Source organism: Sarcophilus harrisii, chromosome 5 (assembly GCF_902635505.1).
Source record: "Sarcophilus harrisii chromosome 5, mSarHar1.11, whole genome shotgun sequence".
In the NCBI taxonomy this organism is placed as follows: domain Eukaryota; kingdom Metazoa; phylum Chordata; class Mammalia; order Dasyuromorphia; family Dasyuridae; genus Sarcophilus; species Sarcophilus harrisii.
Genome location: NC_045430.1, coordinates 263786260 through 263804797, shown reverse-complemented (window position 1 = coordinate 263804797; position 18538 = coordinate 263786260). Strand labels below are relative to the sequence as shown.

Here is an 18538-nt window from a genome sequence, read left to right as displayed (position 1 = left end):
TTCTAGGATCAAATAAAATTCCTTTATTTAAATTTTAAAGCCATATTTAACTGTCTCTATTTATGTATCTTTTTAGTTTCACTGGACATTACTCCCCTACTCAAATTCTGTGATGGTCAAATTGTCTTCTCTTTCTTATTTCTGACATTCCTTATCTGTCCTTCCCAGGACTTTATACTGCTATCCTGCATGTTTGGTTTGGACTCCTTTCTGACTTCACCTCTTTTCATGAAGACAGTGGTTCTCAAACCTTTGTTCTCAGTATCTTCGTATTGTTAAAAAAAGCTATCAAGGATCTGTTCAAAGAGTTTTTGTTCACATGGGTTATATTTATATCTGTTTACTGTATTAGAAATAAAAAATAATTTTGAATTTGTAGACCCTCTGAAAGGGTTTCAGAGACCCCAACAATTCTTTGGACTACACTTTGAGGACTACTGCCTTAAGATGTAGTCTCTCCTCCTAACACTAATTCCTTTGGCTTATTTATTCTGTAGTAGTAGATAGTCTGCTTTAAGTCTTAGTATCTTCTGGATTATTTTTTAGAAAATAATCCTATTTAAAAACTTACATAAATATCCTTTTTCTATTAAGTTTGCATTTTGAATCAATGTTTATATTTCTTAGGTTAAATTTTATATGAAGACCAGGTTCTCACTTATCCTTTAATAGTAGCGTGTTATATTTTCTCTTCAGATTTCTATGTGGTAAAAATATCAAGATGTTAAAACAATTGCCATGTTGCATTTTGAGTTTAATGACGCATTTTCTTTACTGGTTTTTCAGGTGTTTGTGTACTGAGCCATTGAATCCTAGCAATGAAACCCTCAAGAGATGGATTGAGATGAATAAGTCGGCACAGACAATTTCATGGGGCAACCTTACTGTTTCTGTAAGTCCCTTGAAAAATATTATTCATTTTGTAAGTTAGTTTTAATTTAGTGACAGCTTGATTTTCATTAATCTTCATTTTTATACAAGTTAAACAAAAAGGGGAAATTAGTAACAAAAGATAAGCCTGAAGCAGATGGTTTGTTAAAATAATACTGAAGAAAAGTCGCAGTGACTGAACATCTCAAAGAATGGCTAAAGAACAGTATAAAGGTGACTGCCTTACTGTTCTTCATTTGATTCTGGGCTCGTTTCAACCTTTGTAACTTGGGACAAGCTACTAAAATCAGAAGAATAAAACTTGTACCATTTATCCCATAGGAATATCATGAAGAAAGCAGTTTGTAAACTATAAAACTCAGTGAAAGTAGAATATAATAATGATCAAAGTGGTCTCTTCACCAAAATGTCTACTTCCACTGGATTTCGCCATGGCAGTGGTCTTCCTCATTGAAAATTTGTTTACTGAAGTTTTCTGGGAAGATTCCCAGGATGTATGCCACTGCTTTTATCTCTTTTAGGCTGTTCTGGCTTTTTTGTTGTTGGCCCTGCTATAGAAACTCATAGTCATAGGAGTAAATTCTTTCCAGAGCACTGTTCTTGCTTGAAACTTTCAAAGGAGGATGAGTCAGAGACATTAAAATGATTATGGTAGAACTAAGGCAGGAGTGCAGTGGTCTGACAGTTGTTATCCTTTTTCATTTTCGTTGTAATGAAGCATTGGCCCTTAATTATTTGTTGAGATTATTTACTTTTGAAATCACATTCCATTTTAAAGGCATTTTTAAGTAAAGTTAGTTTTGTCTTTAAAAAAATTGCTGGCAATCAAATGTACCAGACATCTTTCTTACCAAAACTTCGGTGACTAATGATATTAAAACAGCTCAGAGTGTTTTATTTTATTTTACTTTTAAAATATTTAAACATTTGGCATTTGTTTTTTAAGATTTTTGAGTTCTAGATTTTCTCCCTTATCCCCACTCACAATTAAGAAACCACATATAAAATTATGCATTATGCACAATATTTCCATAAAAGTCAGGTTGTGAAAGAAAACAGATCTCCCACCCTAACAAAAATAAGTGAAAAAGAGAAAATGCTTCAGTCTGTCCCAATGAAGGAACAGGGGATGTATAGGATTTTTCATCATAAGTCCTTCAGAATAGTCGTGGATGACTGTACTTCTGAAGATGGCAAAGTCTTTTACAAGGATGACATTACAAAGTCATCCCAGAACATTGTTGTTACTTTGTACACAGTACATTTCACTTTGCCTGAATTCATGGAAGACTTTTTAGCTTTTTTTTTTTTTTTTTTCCTGAGAGTATCCTGCTCATCATTTCCCATAGAATGATAATCACAAACACATACCACAGTCTATTGAGTCATCTCTCAGTTGATAGGCATCACCTTAATTTTCATTTTTTTTGCCCCGAGAAGAGCTATGAATTTTTTTTTTTTGTAAATACAAGTCATTTTTCTTTTTTTCCCCCTCATTCTCTTTTGATATTCATGCCAAAGTAGTGTTGTTGTTAGGTCAAAGGATATGCAAAAAATTATAGTCTTTTGGCACAGATCATATCTTTTGATCATTTTTATCAGTTGGGGCAATGACTCTTATATATTAGATCAATTCCCTCTCTGTTTAAAAAATGAGGCCATATCAGAGAATTTTGCTGTAAAAATTTTTTTTTACAATTACTATTGCTGTATTCCCCCTCCCATTTATTTTCTCTCCTTTCACATTGTTCCTCCTCAAAAGGATTTTGATATTGATTATAATCTCCCTCAAAATGCTTTCTCTTTTATCACCTCCCCCTCCCATATTTTACATTAAATTACATATATTAAAGGACCAGCGGGCTTTACCCTCTATTTTTCTGCAGGGTAGGACAGATTATTATACCTCTGTTGAGTATGTATATTATTTCCTCTTTGAGCCAGTTCTGATGAGAATAAGGTTCACTCACTTCCTCTTTCTTGTCCCTCTTCCCTTCCACTATAAAAGCTTTTTCTTGCCTTTTTGTTTATGGCAGACAATTTGCACTATTCCATGTTTCCCTTTTTCTTTCTCTTGTTACATTCCTCCCTCACACCTTAATTTCATCATTTTAAAAAAAAATATTATCCCTTCATATTCAACTCACACCTGTGCCCTCTGTCTAAAATATACTCCTGTCACAATAATGAGTAAGTTCTGAGTTACAAGTATCAGCCCTTCCACATAGGAATATTAAAGACAAATATTATTAAGTTCCTTATGATATCACTTTCCTGATTACTTCCTTATGCTTCTCCAGAGCCTTATATTTGAAAACCATATTTTCTATTCAGCTCTGGTTTTTTTCATAATGAATGCTTGAAAAGCGTCTATTTCACTGAATGACCACCTTTTCCTCTGATTTGCTGGGTTAGGGAAGTGATTGTAATCATCCTAGCTATGTTGCTCTCTGAAACATCATATTCTAAGCCGTCTGGTTCTTTAATGTAAAAGCTGCTAAATCTTGTTTTATCTGGACTGTGGCTCCACTGTATTTGAATTGTTTATTTCTGGATGCTTGCAATATGTTCTTGACTTGGGAGTTCAGGAATTTGGCTATAATATATTCTTGGGAGTCTTCATCTTGGGATTCTTTTAGATGGTGATCAGTGGATTCTTTCAATTTCTATTTTATCCTCTGGTTCTAGACTATCAGGATAGTTTTCCTTGATAATTTATTAAAAGGTGATGTCCAGGCTCTTTTTTTGATCATGGCTTTCAGGTGGATCAAGAATTTAAAAATTATATCTCCTGGATCTATTTTCCAGGTCAGTTGTTTTTCCAATGAAATAATTCACATCCCCCCCCCTCTTCATTTTTTTGGTTTTGCTTTATTTTATCTTGATTTCTCATAAATCCATAATCTTCCATTTGTTCAGTTCTATTTTTTAAAGAATTATTTTTCTCCATGAGCTTTTGTACCTCCTTTCCCAATTGGCCAATTTTGCTTTTTTAAAGCATTCTTCTCCTTATTAGCTTTTTGTATTTCCTTTTGTACCACTCTCAATCCTTTTTCTAATTTTTCTCCTTATTTGCTTTTCAAAATCTCTTTTGAGCTCTTCCACAGTCTGAGCCCAGTTCTTATTTTTTTGGAGGCTTTGGATGTAGGAGCTTTGACTTTATCTTCTTTTGAGTGTGTGATTTGATTTTCCTTGTCACCATAATAACTTTCAGTAGTCAGAAACTTTTTTTTTTTGTTTTTTGCTCTTCTTTCAGGCCTGTTACCCAGCTTTTAACTTTTTGTTAAGGTAAGGCTCTGTTTCCAGGATGAAGGATGCACTGTCCCAAGCTTCAGGGGGTTTGTGAAGCTGTTTTCAGAGATCCCTCTAGGGACCTGACCATAAGCCCTCTTTTCTGCCCTGGAGCTATTGAGGAGGGTCCCTGCCACTGTAACTATAAGATCTAGTACGCTGGATGGGGGGGCTGCCCACATCAGACCCTTTCTTCTGACCTTCCAGGGCCTCTTTCATGTCTCTGAGCTGAGAAGTTGGAAGCCTCCAGTGCTGTTGTTGATTCAGAGGTGGACTCCCATCCTGATGTGACTAAGCTTCTAAATAACCTTCAGCTGGAAAATGTTCTCTCCTGTCATGTTTCGAGTCATTATTTAAAGGAATTTAGGGCAGTTTGGGGGAGAGGTGGGGAGTGTTCCTGCCTTTACTCCACCAAGAACGCTGCCTCCCTCTAGTCTCCTTTCAAAGGGCATATTGAGGGGTTCAGATCCTCATTTCTGTTCTGCCTTTTCCTGTGCCTTCATTTCCTGATACCTTCTCTAACTGTCCTGATCTGTATCTTGCCACTGCACCCTGAAGGCTCAGGAAGAGAAAACGAGACTTTCAAGGACATTTGTATAATACAGGCTATGTGAAAAGTTGTACACTGGACTGGGTTCTGTGTATGTGCGCTGGTAGGGGATGACAATGAGCAGTGAGCAATGCCTTTTCACTACTTTTCAGTGAGGATAGGCTTGTGCTCTTGAGCAGCAGAGGAGAGACATAAGAAATCTGAATTGGTGACATTGGTGTGGCTGTCATGTTGGACTCTCATCATTTCATTAGTGTCTTCACAAACCCAAGCAGTCTATTTATTCTATAGATGGGCAGGATTCTGGCTTTTCCGAGTATCTCAGAAACCTCTTCTTTATTCTTTTTCACTTGCTCATGTTGTCTTGTGGATTGTGGTCAAGCGGAAAGAAGAAATGGTGATCTGGCCAGCAGCTGCCCTTTAATGACAGGGCTGCTGTTGGAAAACATCCTTCTGGAGTGTCTCCCCATCATCTCTCATTTTGCCAGCTAAGGCTTGATATTTGTCCTTTATTCCATGTGAGCATCTGCCATGAAAAACAGCTTAGTTAAAAATCACATTGACACTGAATTGCTTTCAGAGTAACCATTTCAGCTCCATCTAAGCTACGAGGCAGACATTTTTCAAAGAAATCCTAATCCTTTTCTAGCTCCAGCTAACTGTATTTGAGGGATAATTTTGTCATCTTTTCATTGGTTGGAAAAAGGTAGAAGCAAATACTGAGTTGATTTTAAAAGAGACTTTCTTCCCTCTTTTTTTGTCTCCCAGGAATGTAAAACATTACATGGTGTCTTCCTGGGCCCAGCCTGTGGTCATCATGGGCCCTATATTCCTGATGTACTCTTCTGGTGTGTCATCTTATTCTTCACAACGTTCTTTCTCTCATCATTCCTGAAGCAGTTTAAGACCAAGCGTTATTTTCCTACCAGGGTAATTAACTATAATTTCAGAAGTCTCAATATATGTTGATTTAAAAAAAAAACATTTAATAATTTGTATTTAAAGGTCAATTATTTTTGTATCAGAGATTAAAAGAGGACCAGCATTATGTTTCATAGTGAATATGCATGATATGTGGCCATCCTGAGTTAGGAGAAGAAACTGTAAGAATATGTATTTTAGTTGTGTGTGTAGTTACACACACACATATATGTACATATGTATATTTAGACATCTACTCTTTGGGGAATTAAATACCAATTTAGTCCAAACATTTTCATCATTCCTAGCCAATCTGTTTTTTACCCCACATTTTATGATTTGTGATGGCTATGAGTTATTTGGGAGGAATGTATAGTATCCACTCCATTTACACTAACTTGGTACTTTTACTTTAGGTCCGATCAACAATCAGTGACTTTGCTGTGTTTCTTACCATAGTAACTATGGTTGCCATTGACTACCTTGTAGGTGTTCCTTCTCCTAAACTGCATGTTCCTGAAAAATTTGAGGTAAGGGTCGTGCATGCAAATGTGTATAGATTTGTCCCACTGACATGCAGCATAAAAAACACTATGATTTTTCCTGGTTTTGGAACTTTTGTTAAAGTATGGTGTTTCTCTAAAGGGTCCAAAGAGCTTGTGGGGCAGTTGGAAAGAAGGGCAGAAAAAGAATGAGGAGTGCAGGGAGCAGCCAGCAGGACCCTAGGGGGAGAGGAGGGTGGAGGACTGCTCCGAAGCACATGGACTTGGTGGCAGGAGAAGGCTTACTACCTCTCCTGTCTCCTTGGCCTTCTCTCATCACCTCACTTCTCTGCCTTCTCAGCTTTTGGTGCCTGTTCTAATGGACTCAACCCTGGCATTGTCCATCCAGAAGATCCCATCATAGTATTTCCATAGGTCATTTATGGTAAAATTAAGTAGAATTTTAGCTCCTGCGTGGCAAGGACTGTGTGTGTGTGTGTGTGTGTGGCTCCCCTAGCACAGAGCAGATTCTTTATCTTTGCTTGTAAAATGGTTAAGATCATTTATAAATTCTTATTGAACAAGGAGTTAGTGAGGTGCTAGTTATTTTCTGTGGGGGCTGAATTGACAGAGTTCTTCCAGGACAGGAAAATGTTCATGCTTCATCTAGGGAATTCCCACTAGAAGGCTGAGGGAGCACATGGATGGAGTTGAAGGGAGGCCTTTCAGATTTAAGATGCCTGTTAAATTAGAACCCTGGATTTCACCTATAGGCTTTTGGTCTCATACTAGGAAATGATTCTGTTCAATGCAATGAATTGTGAGCAATATTCTAACACTAAGTGTTTATTTCTTCACTGAATATTCTGATATTTTAGTAATTTATAACTTATGTTTCCTTGCTTTGTGTAAAATGGTTTTACATATAAAATGGTTTATATAAAATTTCATGTGAAATTAAGTTAAAATTTTTCTTTTTAGCATTTCCATTTATTTCATTGGTAAGTTATTATAGTAAATGACTTTTAAAAAGAATGCCTCAAAATAGATATGTGTTGATTCATTTGTTAAGAGTGTACTATTTGCATTGTGTAAGAGAAGTGTCAGACTTTGAGGCAGGAAGAATTGAATTTGAATCCTGCATCAAACATTTAATAGCAGCGTGATCTTGGGCAAGTCCTTTAACCATTCACAGCCTAATTTCTTCATTTTGTAAAGTGGGAACAATAATAGCACCTACTTCTTAGGATGGTTTTTGAAGATCAAAGACATTAATAAATATAAAGTACTTTCTAAGCTTTAAAGATTTATGTACATGCTAGCTATTATGAATAATATATATGGTTGGTGATGGCATATGACCTTTAGAAAAATAAATTTGTAGGATCACGGAGTCAGAGCTAGAAAGAACCTCATAGCACCAAGTTTAGTACCCTCATTTTACAAATAATTTTCTGTGGTCCTCTGTGTCAGTGACTGTTGATGGCCATACGTTACACAGCAGAGCCAAGACTTAACTAACCTCTGGACCTCAGATTTTAAATCCAGTATCCTTTCAATGCCTGTACTGCTATTAAATTTTATTTTTTAATCTGTAAAACTGTATTCAGAAAATAGTTCCTGTTGTGTGCAATCAGTAGCTTGCATGTGTATGAGTGAGAATTTAGATTAGATGTAGCCCTTGCTGTCAGAGAATGATAATAGCCTTGTCAAAGAACTTTACATGACCAGTGTGTTGGAAGGATACAACCTGGGGCATTTTCTGAGCATCAGACTTAATATCCTTCTAAATGTAATTTTTTTTTATTTTTATGATGCTGGCATCTTAGCCTTAAGGAAATGATGTTCTATTTTAAGGAGATAAACCTGACAAGGAACAGCTTCAAAATAAAAACAGTTCATAGACAGTAAAATATAAAATGGTTGCAAGCACGTCAACATTAATGTTGGATTTAGGTTAGTAAGCTATATCTTTTTTTGGGGGGGGGGAAATGGAGAATCATGAAAATAAGTAAAAATATTTACTTTCCAGTTTGTAATTGCCATTATTTTCATGGAGTAAGAGTGATTTCCAGTAAAACTATGAGGAAATTAAAACAGTAGATAGATGTGTGTATCCTTATCTTAGGACCCCTTACTGCAAAAACTGCAGTACCAAGCTCCTTTGTGAACACAGTTATTGTTAAAAATAATTACTTTAAATAAAACATATTGTCACATGTAGAAGGTTTGGTGACTGACGGAGTAAAAGTTGTCATTTACTTATAAATGCTTCCCCTCCCTCACCTTTGTTGCCCCATCTCATGTCAGGCCTTCTCCAGATTGTTATGGTTGTAAAGATCTTTGGACTTTGAGATTATTAGTTGAATTTCTTCACTTCTTACACATAAGGAAGCAGATTTCTCTCTGTTGAGTGATTTGCTCAAGGTCACATTGTTATAAGTGACAGAGCTTGCCTTCCAACTTGAGTTCTAGAAGTTTACGTGTTGGGCCTTTCTTTGTACTCATCCTGATACTTCGAAAATGGGCTATCCTGGTTTAGGGCTATTCTAGTGCTTCCTCTTTTGAACTGGGGCCTGCCGTTCATATAGCCTTTGACTCTCATGTCAGAGAAAACTCAGATTTCCATGAGGGTGAGATTGCAACAAAGTGCTTTTTGCCTTTTCTTTTAGCAAACCTTGTGAAACATGGAAAGTACTTCCTTAGATTTCCTGAATTTTAGGGTAAGGAGACCTACAAAAAATTTTTTCCTCCCTGACTTGTATGATTTAAATATTTTTTCCTTCCTAGCCTACTCATAAAGAGAGAGGTTGGATCATAAACCCACTAGGTGATAATCCATGGTGGACATTATTAATAGCTGCTATTCCAGCGCTGCTTTGTACTATTCTCATTTTCATGGATCAACAAATCACAGCAGTCATCATAAATCGAAAGGAACATAAGTTGAAGGTAATTAAAAAAATTTTTTTTTACTTTAGTAATTAAAATCTGATTTATTTTGTTAACATTTCACCGTGATTGTGGCATAAAAATATGTTGCTTAATTTGTTACTGAAAGTATTTTCTTAAACTGAACAACCTCTTGAGAAAATTTTGCTTGACTTTACAGAAAGGAGCTGGGTATCATCTGGATTTGCTCATGGTTGGTGTGATGTTGGGCATTTGCTCAATTATGGGTCTGCCATGGTTTGTGGCTGCAACGGTTCTTTCTATAAGTCACGTAAACAGCTTAAAAGTTGAATCTGAATGTTCTGCTCCAGGAGAACAACCTAAATTTTTGGGAATCCGAGAACAGCGAGTTACAGGCTTACTAATTTTTGTCCTGATGGGGCTGTCTGTGTTCATGACTTCTGTATTAAAGGTAAGACCGTTTTTCAATAAATTCTCTCAAAAACAATATCTTAAGATTAAAACTCATTTTTGGTGGCATAAAATGGTACAATTAAAATAAGTTTAAAATAATTAAAATTACTTTGAACTGGATTTTATAGGGAGTTATTAATTTTGAGATGTATAGAATTTTCAAAGGTGACATTTAATTGATAGGAGTTTCCATATTAAATCTCTGGTATAATTTTCTCCATATACTTGCCTAAAGGTAGAGGACAAGTCAGCTAAAGATACTTTTAAGTTAATCCATTTATACATGATCTCAGTGAAATACTATTTTAGTTTGTATCACAATCATTTTTGTATCTTATGCTGTGAGACTTTAATCTCTGTCATCCTGTAACTCACCTATTGAAGAACTAACTACCCATGAAACACAGAGAACTCTACAAAAATGTTGACAGTATTGCATAAAAATAGACAAATCTTAATCAAATTAATTATGAGAAAAATGATAATAGAAAATGAAAGCACCCATCCTAGTACTAGGCAAAAAAAAAAAATAATAAAATTGTGAAGAAAAAGTACATGAAGAATAATTAGAAATCATAAAATATGACAGTTTTATGTTATTAAGGAGATTGTATAGGAAACCAGAATTCTGAATTTGTTTAGCCTTAAATTATTATACATTTATCTAACAAAATGTATTTATACTTATCAATAGCAAAAAGGTAAGGATATTTCAACATGTTGTCCCACAGTCTCCCAACTTCTCTAGAGCACAGCTTCTTAAATTGGTTCATGACCCAATAAATGTTTGATTTGTATACCTGTTGTATATATCTTATATTCCTGGGGTCACATAAAAATTATTTGGGTGAAAAAGAGTGGTGAGTGGAAAGAATTAAGAAACCCTGCTCCAGCAAATTACCTCCATTATCATTCCTGCTGGTTTCTCTTAGCTTCCCATTCTGCTGGCTCCTTCCTTGTTGCTTATAGACATGCCTTATGTCTCTCCATCTGTAAAGAAAAATCCCTTGGTGATCTAACCATTCTTTCTGTTTTTTGATTGTTTTCTGTCCTCTGCTAAACTCTTTGAAAAAGTTGCCCACTTCCTTTTCTTTTGTTCACCTGTAATCTATTTTCCAGTTTCATAGTTTAAATGAAACCTCTAAATTCGCGCTCTTAATTGCCAGCCCTTTTCTGAATTATGATCCTTTTCTTCTCTAAGGCTTGTCATTTATCTTTTGGACGGCTTTTTCCTCCAGGTTTTCTCCTGAAAAACCCTTTTTTTGGAGGGGTTGGGGGGGGGGTCTTCCTTCCATTTGTATGATTGGTTCTGGGTATCTCCTTTTTTTTCCTATGCTCTCTCATTTGGTGACCTTATTAGTGCCCATGGGTTCAGTAATCCTCGGTAATCTGATTGCCAGATCTAGATTTTCCAGATTTAATCTCTCTGTTGAGCTACTCTACATATGTTGAACTACTCTTCTATGAGTGCTTCTAGAACATTGCAAAGTAAATTCTCGGTATATAGGCCTACAATCTCAGGGTTACTGAGGTAGCCATATGGTATAGCAGATAAAGACTGGGCCTTGATTTAGGAAGTTCTGAGATCACATCTGCCTTTGTATGTGAAAAAATACACAGTTGCTATTCCTGCAAAATGAAGTCTCTACTGAATGCATCTATCACTCTTGAATGATGTACAATTTTTAATATCAAAAAATATCACCTGTATCTTAGATGTCAAAATTTTTAAATCTTTTGGCACTAAATCTCATGCTGGAAAAAAATCTACATTTTTAAGCTTCTGTCAATCCTACTGTTCCCCACCTCAACACTATACTTCTTCCCCCTCATAGAGAAATCATAAAAATAAAATTATGTAACTTCCTAAGGCACACATAATTTTATCTAAATAAATTTAATAATATAAATTATTTCATTTATACCTAAGTTTTTCATTTTCTGAACTACATTTAAAATGTTTATTATGAAAATGTTTAGATATGAATTTCATCTAAGATTAGCATTTTAATTGTGAGTATCTCACAATAATTTTGAGTTGTGGAAAAAGTAGTCATTGCTCTGATTATCACCAAATATGAGATGACATTTTAATTTTGTTTTTGTAGATTGTGCCCCTATTGTAATTGATTATATAGTTGGTCATTTTTATAGAAAGAATATTATTTTGTCATATCCTCTATTTAATTATGCAATCTTAGCATTTATTGCCGGATGGGACTAGAGATCATTTTTTTTAAACCTCCATATTGTTGTATAGGACTGCTTGCCATCTGGGGGAGGGGGTGGAGAGAGGGAGGGGAAAAATTGAAACAGAAGTGAGTGCAAGGGATAATGTTGTAAAAAATTACCCTGGCATGGGTTCTGTCAATAAAAAGTTATTAAAAAACAAACAAACAAAAAAACCCCTCCATGTTGTATAGTTGAAGATACTGAGTTTCTCAAAGTTAAATAAGGTTATGCAGCCAAGTCCAAAAACCAAAGTAAACTGATTAGAAGTTTTTTTTTTTTCCCTGAGGCAATTGGGGTTAAGTGACTTGCCTAGAGTCTCACAGTTAGGAAGTGTTAAGTGTCTGAAACTAGATTTGAACTCAGGTCCTACTGACTTCAGGACTGGTGCTCTAGCTACTGTACCACCTAGCTGCTCCAAGGCTAGCATTATTTTCACTAGGCCACATACACATAGCCTTAAGTCTGATCATCATACCAATGTAGTCATCATTTATTATCAGTTTTATACAAAACATGTCTTTAAGTCACTTTTTATTATTGGTATCATTAAGGAAACTTAAACTACTTAAGAATTCAGATTTTCTGAGCAAATTCTTTGTTAAAATTGACTTCTCTTATATAATGTTTTGAGCTATCATTAGGCCTGGTATTTTGTTCAGGATTATTTATCTTATTCTGTTGTGTATTGATATCCAGTCACTATATCCTTTGTGCTTTGCTGTTACTTTTTGCCATTTCCATAGTGTGAATTCTGATTGTGATCATTTGACTTGCAGTTTATTCCAATGCCAGTTCTGTATGGTGTCTTTCTTTATATGGGAGTTTCTTCATTAAAAGGCATCCAGGTAAGTTCAAAAGTTTAAATATTTTTAAAAATTGTAATATTTAGTATTTAAAAAAATGGTAAAATGATAGTGTCCCTTTGAGCAAGTCTGTTTTTCCTAATGTTTGAAGTTTGAAAAGACAGTGTTATTATAATGATCTCTTTATTAAAACTTATTTCCCCAAACATTAAGACCTAACCTCTCTTTTAGTATAGCTAGTGAAAATAATATTTGTATATTAATGTTTACAAAGCACCAGACCTGAATGCTTTCATTTGATGACCCACAACAATTTTGTGAAGTAAGTAGATATCATGTTTATTTTCACCCACATTTTATAGATGAGGCCACGTGGACTCCAAAAGATTGAGTGACTTTCCAAGAGTTTACAAACTTTTAAATTTCAGAGATAGGAGTTGGCCCCAGGATTGTGCTAAATCAGAGTGCAGGACTCTTTTCATTCTTAACAGAGTTAGTACTGGGGATGGAGGCAGGTGGGAGGAGTAGAATTGCTGTTGTTATGACCTGGAAGTGAGGAACAAAGACATTTGGGGAGTCATGTTGAAAGAATATTGAGTAATTTATTCGTAGTCTTCATTTATTTTGTACAATTTCTGCTGAGGTTTTAGGAATCTCTTATTTGTGAAAAGGTTATTCAGGTTATTAGGTATTCTTGTCATTTACTACTTTACAGCAGCTATACTTGAGAATTTTCATATATGAAAGTTGTCTTTTAAACTTTGGGAAAGGTATTGATCAGCTATTTTAACTTGCAGTCTTGTTTTGAAAGATTAGTATTTATTTAGATGCTGATCTTTGCATTAATTCCATTTTGAAGGAGTGGTTTTTAGTTTGAAATTATCTCTGGGTGATTTTTGATTTTTCACCTCTATTTTGGCCCCTTTTTAGCCTTTTAGATCATACATATTATTGTAAAGTGAAAAATTAACAATTATAGCTGATTTAGTTTCATAGAACAGAAATTTATAGCTGGAGGGAATTGTAGAACTCTTTTAGTATAATTTTGTTCTTTTATGATGGGAAATTGGAAGTCAGGAAGATTAAATAACTTGTATTTTTATGAACATCTTTTAAATATTTGTTCACTAAAGTGGACTTGAGGGTAGGTTAACAACATCTGGTTCGGTGGACTTTGTTCATTTCAGTAAATTAAATAGAGTAATTGGAAATTATCCCCTTTAATTTGTATTGCATAGATTTAAAAGTTACATTGCTGATATAATGTAGTCAAATCCCATTTAGTACAAATAATGAATTCCTTGAATGATCTCCTATATTTGAATCTGCACTATTCCAAGTTATGGTGATATAAAATGTTTTTTGTGTTTTTTTCATACAACAGAAATATTTAATGGGAATTCAAACTGCATCATATTACATAATATTTATTATTCACACTCATTAGAACCTAGATGCTAACTTGAATCTACTTTTGCATATGCTGGGGAAAATTTCAGTTTAATCTAATTGATGCTTGTCATCAGAATGATAGAGAGCTGGTCTCAAATTCAGGGAGACAGCTTGGGCTCAGATCCCACTGCAGACAGACATTGGGTATGTGACTGAGCATATTATTGAGTTATTGGAGCAACACTGGTACTGGAAGTTATACAGAAATCACATATCTTGTCCCTATCCTTAATATGTTATAGCTTTATTATGTTTAACTACTTTACAAAGAATATAAACAGAAATTTGGTTTAATGTTTTTTACTCGTTTATTTATTTTTGCTTATTTCTAGTTTTTTGACCGCATCAAATTATTTGGAATGCCTGCTAAACATCAACCAGATCTAATATATCTCCGTTATGTACCGCTCTGGAAGGTCCACATCTTTACAGTCATTCAGCTCACCTGTTTGGTTCTCTTATGGGTGATAAAAGCTTCAGCTGCTGCAGTTGTTTTCCCCATGATGGTAAATAGCCTTTTCCTTCCTGACCTTTTTAAAATCAGCTTAAGTAATCATGTACTTTTGATATGGATATGCATCACTGATTTTGAGGAAACAATCATTAAGAGATTTATTTGGGTGATTTGGAAATATGTAGTTATTGATTTTTTTTGTTTATTCTAAAGTGATAGTTTTTTATTTTAGATTTTATTGAGGGTATAGTCTAAGACTTTAAAAAAAGGAGCACTGCCATGAAAATAATTGTAAGCCAGCCTCTGATAGCAGAGAATAAAAAAGTAGAGAAATTCTAGGATTAACTAGATAAGACTCTTCAGGTTAAACTAGATCTTTGGCAGCATCAGTGTAAAGGCATGTAAATGAGGTAATTGGAATATTTCCCCAAAGATATATGGCCTTGGATGTTCACTGCTATTATGTTCGAATGAACTCTTGGACTATTATGGATAATCCAAGGCAAAGAGGCATTCTTTATAGATGATACTTCTAGTTTTCCATATGTTCTTGTGTACAAGTAACATTTCATCAAGCATGGGAACCTTGTGGAACCTCCTAAGTGAGATCCATAATCACTCAAAAGTTTAGCCTTTCTATAAGTATAGGAAAAACTAATTAGATGGAAATTCTGTAGAGCTCTTCTGTTAGTGTTTGTATCTTAGAAAGATTCTGTAAATGGACAACAAATAAGGTCCAAACTTAAATAGGAGAAAGCTTGCTACATCATCAGTGGGAAATTACGAAGTTCCTTAATTGGCCTTAAGTTACTTGATGGATAAAAGTCCATCTTTTAAAATACCTCTATTAATCCAATCATAGTATGTGTCTTGAGTGTGTGACTACAGTGTGAACACTGTTGTCTTGAAAAATTTGAAGTTGAGGATCACTCAGAAGGCTGATATGTAAGTGTGACCAAATTGAAAATTCCAATTAGCATGACATTATCAAGAGAATTGTGATAAAGCATATCTTTACGGAAATTTATGGTTGTAGAAGATGGACTAGACTAGTATTCTTTGACAAAAGAAAGGGAAAACTGATATATAATCCAGTATGCTCTAACGGAGTCTTCAAGATGGTGGGAGATCTTAAGGGAATCTCATGGCAGATTGGGTGGACACCTATGGTAAATTTAGGAAACTACATGGATCAGTCTCCCAGGGTAAGTAGGCATGCATGGGTGGTAATTCACATTATTGGGATGCACCTCCTATTCTCTGAAGAGGTTATGGATTTGAGTCTGTCCAGGAGCGATAGCTTGGCAATATGGACCACTGAACTCTCTGATCACCACCTCCTTCAAGCTGTCCTCCCTTTCTTATTCCTTTCTATTATCCTCCTCTTTCTCTTTTTCCCTCCTGCTACCTTATAGGGTGAGACAAATTCTATATCAAATCAATTATTATGTTATTTCCTCTTTGAACCAAATCCAATGAGATTAAGGTTCAATATTTATCCCCCTTCCTTCTTTCCCTCAGTTGTAATAGATCTTTTGTGCCTCTTCATATGACATAATTTACCTCCCCTTTCCTCTTCTTCCAGTACAATCTCTTTTCCATATCATCATGTTAAAGTCAAATTATACCTCCAACCTCCCAAGTATACCTTTTCTAACTGGCCTGACAAAGATACAGTTCTCAAGATTTATAGGAATGTAGACATTTTAATCTTAGAAAATATAATTTTTTTCTTCCTTTGACTTTTTAGTGTTTTTCTTGAATCTTTTATTTGGAAATCAGATTTTCTGTTCAGATCTGATATTTTCTTCAGAAATGATTGAGAATCCCCAATTTCATTGAATGCCTATCTTTTCCCCTGAAAGACCTTGGAGTTTTCATTTTGGGATCTCAGGAGGTGAGAAAAGGGATTCGTTCAATGACTATTTCCCCCCTTTTCTTCTAAGATGACAGGACTATTTTCCTTGATGATTTATTGAAAGATGTTATCTAGCTTCTTTTTTCCCATCATGGCTTTCAGGTAGTTCTTAGATTGTCTCTCCTAAATCTGTTTTTTCTGGCTGAGTTGTTTTTCCAGTGAGGTATTCTGCATTTTCTTCTGTTTTTTTTTTTCCTTTTTTTGATTTTGTTTGACTGATTCTTAATGTTTTAGTGAGTCATTCACTACCATTTTTCCAATTTTAATTTTTAGTGAATTATTTTCTTCAGTTAGCTTTTTTAACTTCCTTTTTCATTTAGTACCCTAAGTAATTGTCCTTTTAAAAAAGTTATTTTGTTCACTGGATTTTCTTTCCATTTCACTGTTTCTGTTTTTTTAAGAAATTGTTTTTTCTTTTATTTCGACATTTTTATTTTTAGAAGTTGTGTTTTCTTGAGTATACTTTTTTTTTTTCCATTTCACTAAATTTATTTTTAAGGATTTTCTTCAGTTTCTACTTCTTTTTCCAAAGTGTTGACTTTCCCCCCAAACTTTCATAACTCTTCTGCAGAGCTCACATTTCTTTTCTCCATTCTTCTTCTACCTCTCTTTTAAGATTCTTTTTGAACTCTTTCACAAGAACCTTTTGAATTGAAGACTAATTTATATTTTGAGGCTTTACCTGAAAGCATTTTACCTTTGTTCTATGGGTTTATGTTCTCATCTTCTTTGTCTCCATAGTAGCTCTCCATGATCAGAGTTCTTTTTTGCGTATGGCCCCTTTTCTCCTCTGACACTGCTACCATTTTGGTGCAGCCCTTGTTACTTTGTGCCCGAGTCTTGCAATAGGCTGTTGAGGTCTGCCTCCCTCAGGCCTCCAGTACATCCTACATTCAGACTTGAAAGTGGTTTTTCTAAGTTCATGTCTGCTCATGTTATATTCTCCTACTCACTAAACTCCAGGGGCTCCCTCTTGTTTGTTGCTCTTTGTTTTCCTCTTCAGGAAGGCAATGCCAGCATCTGCAACTGAAGTGGATTGAAGTGAGGGAGGGCTGGGCCAGGTCACTGGCCTCACTTTCCCTCCAGAGCATCGGGGTCCAGTGGCCAGATAGAAATCAGAATGCCTGGAGATGGCCCTGGATGAAATGGGAGACCTCAGCCTTTTTAAGCTTAGGTCTTCAACAGGTGTCAGTTTGACTGAGGCCTTCAGTGATTAAGGCGAGGTAGCAATTGAGGCAAAGAATGGCCTCTTTGACCTAGTCAAAAAAACAAAAACAAAAAGCCAAACCCCAACCTAAATAAATAAATAAATCTCATTTATAAGGGGAAGATTTCCAGGTTTCTGGCCAAAACAGAAATGACTGCTATTTATATTCATTCTGAGTAATTCAGGACCCAAACTATAACTGATTAGGGTTTGCAGTAGGACTTGTTGTTGGTCGGTCAGTCTGTGAGAGTCTGAGTGGTTTGGGTTTTAAGACCTAGTCCTTATGAAGAAATCTTGCTGGTAAACCCCAAGATATCTTGGGAGGGTTGAGTGATTTAAAAAAAAAATTGTTAAGGGCATCTGCAGGTAAGAGTATGATACTTTGTGGACAAAGGGAAAGGGAAGGAGAAGAAGAGGAGTGAGAAAGGAAAAAAAGGGGAAAGGAAGGAAGAGAAAGCAAGAAAGAAAGGAGGGAGACAGGCAGGCAGATAGGCAGGAGAATTTTCCAGTTGACCAGTTGGGTCTCCAGCACTCACAGGCCTGTTGTTTTTCTTTCCTTCTAGAAGGGGGGCCATGACATCAGGGAGGGAAGGGCTGGGGCCAGGGCACCGGCTTCACCTTCTCCTCCGGACCCAACGGGGTCCTGCAGCCAGGCACAGGCCAGGATGCCTAGAAATGGCCCTAGCGGCCAGCTAGGGGAGGCCTCAGCCTTTTTAAGCTCAGTCTTTTGCTTCCTAGTCTTAATCACTGAAGGGGGGGGGGGTGATGGTGGCCTTAGTCAAACTGAGGCTCCCCATTACTTCCTGGAGCTAATATTGCCAGACTTCTTTTTGATATTCGAAGTCCTTTGTAATTCAGCCTCCCCACCTTCCCACTCCCCGGCCTTTTAGTTTTCTTACACCTTATCTCCCATCTTATACTCTTTGACCAGGGACTGTGACTTGGCTTCTTGCAGGAACAAGACCCTCCAT

The 18538-nt window shown here is 35.7% G+C and overlaps 1 protein-coding gene across 11 annotated transcripts in view; it reads left to right on the top strand.

Annotated features, from left to right (window-relative positions):
- SLC4A7 (solute carrier family 4 member 7) overlaps positions 1 to 18538 on the top strand; it is a 119337-nt gene that overhangs the window by 83792 nt on the left and 17007 nt on the right. For all 11 annotated transcript variants that reach the window (XR_004229831.1, XM_031940393.1, XM_023505192.2 and 8 more), the window contains exons 15-21: positions 787 to 892; positions 5501 to 5662; positions 6070 to 6183; positions 8926 to 9087; positions 9248 to 9499; positions 12510 to 12578; positions 14321 to 14494. Coding sequence is in view for 10 of the 11 variants with exons in the window: in XM_031940393.1 (XP_031796253.1) it covers positions 787 to 892; positions 5501 to 5662; positions 6070 to 6183; positions 8926 to 9087; positions 9248 to 9499; positions 12510 to 12578; positions 14321 to 14494 (1039 nt within the window). In the remaining variant the exon portion in view is untranslated. The remainder of the gene's footprint in view (positions 1 to 786; positions 893 to 5500; positions 5663 to 6069; positions 6184 to 8925; positions 9088 to 9247; positions 9500 to 12509; positions 12579 to 14320; positions 14495 to 18538) is intronic.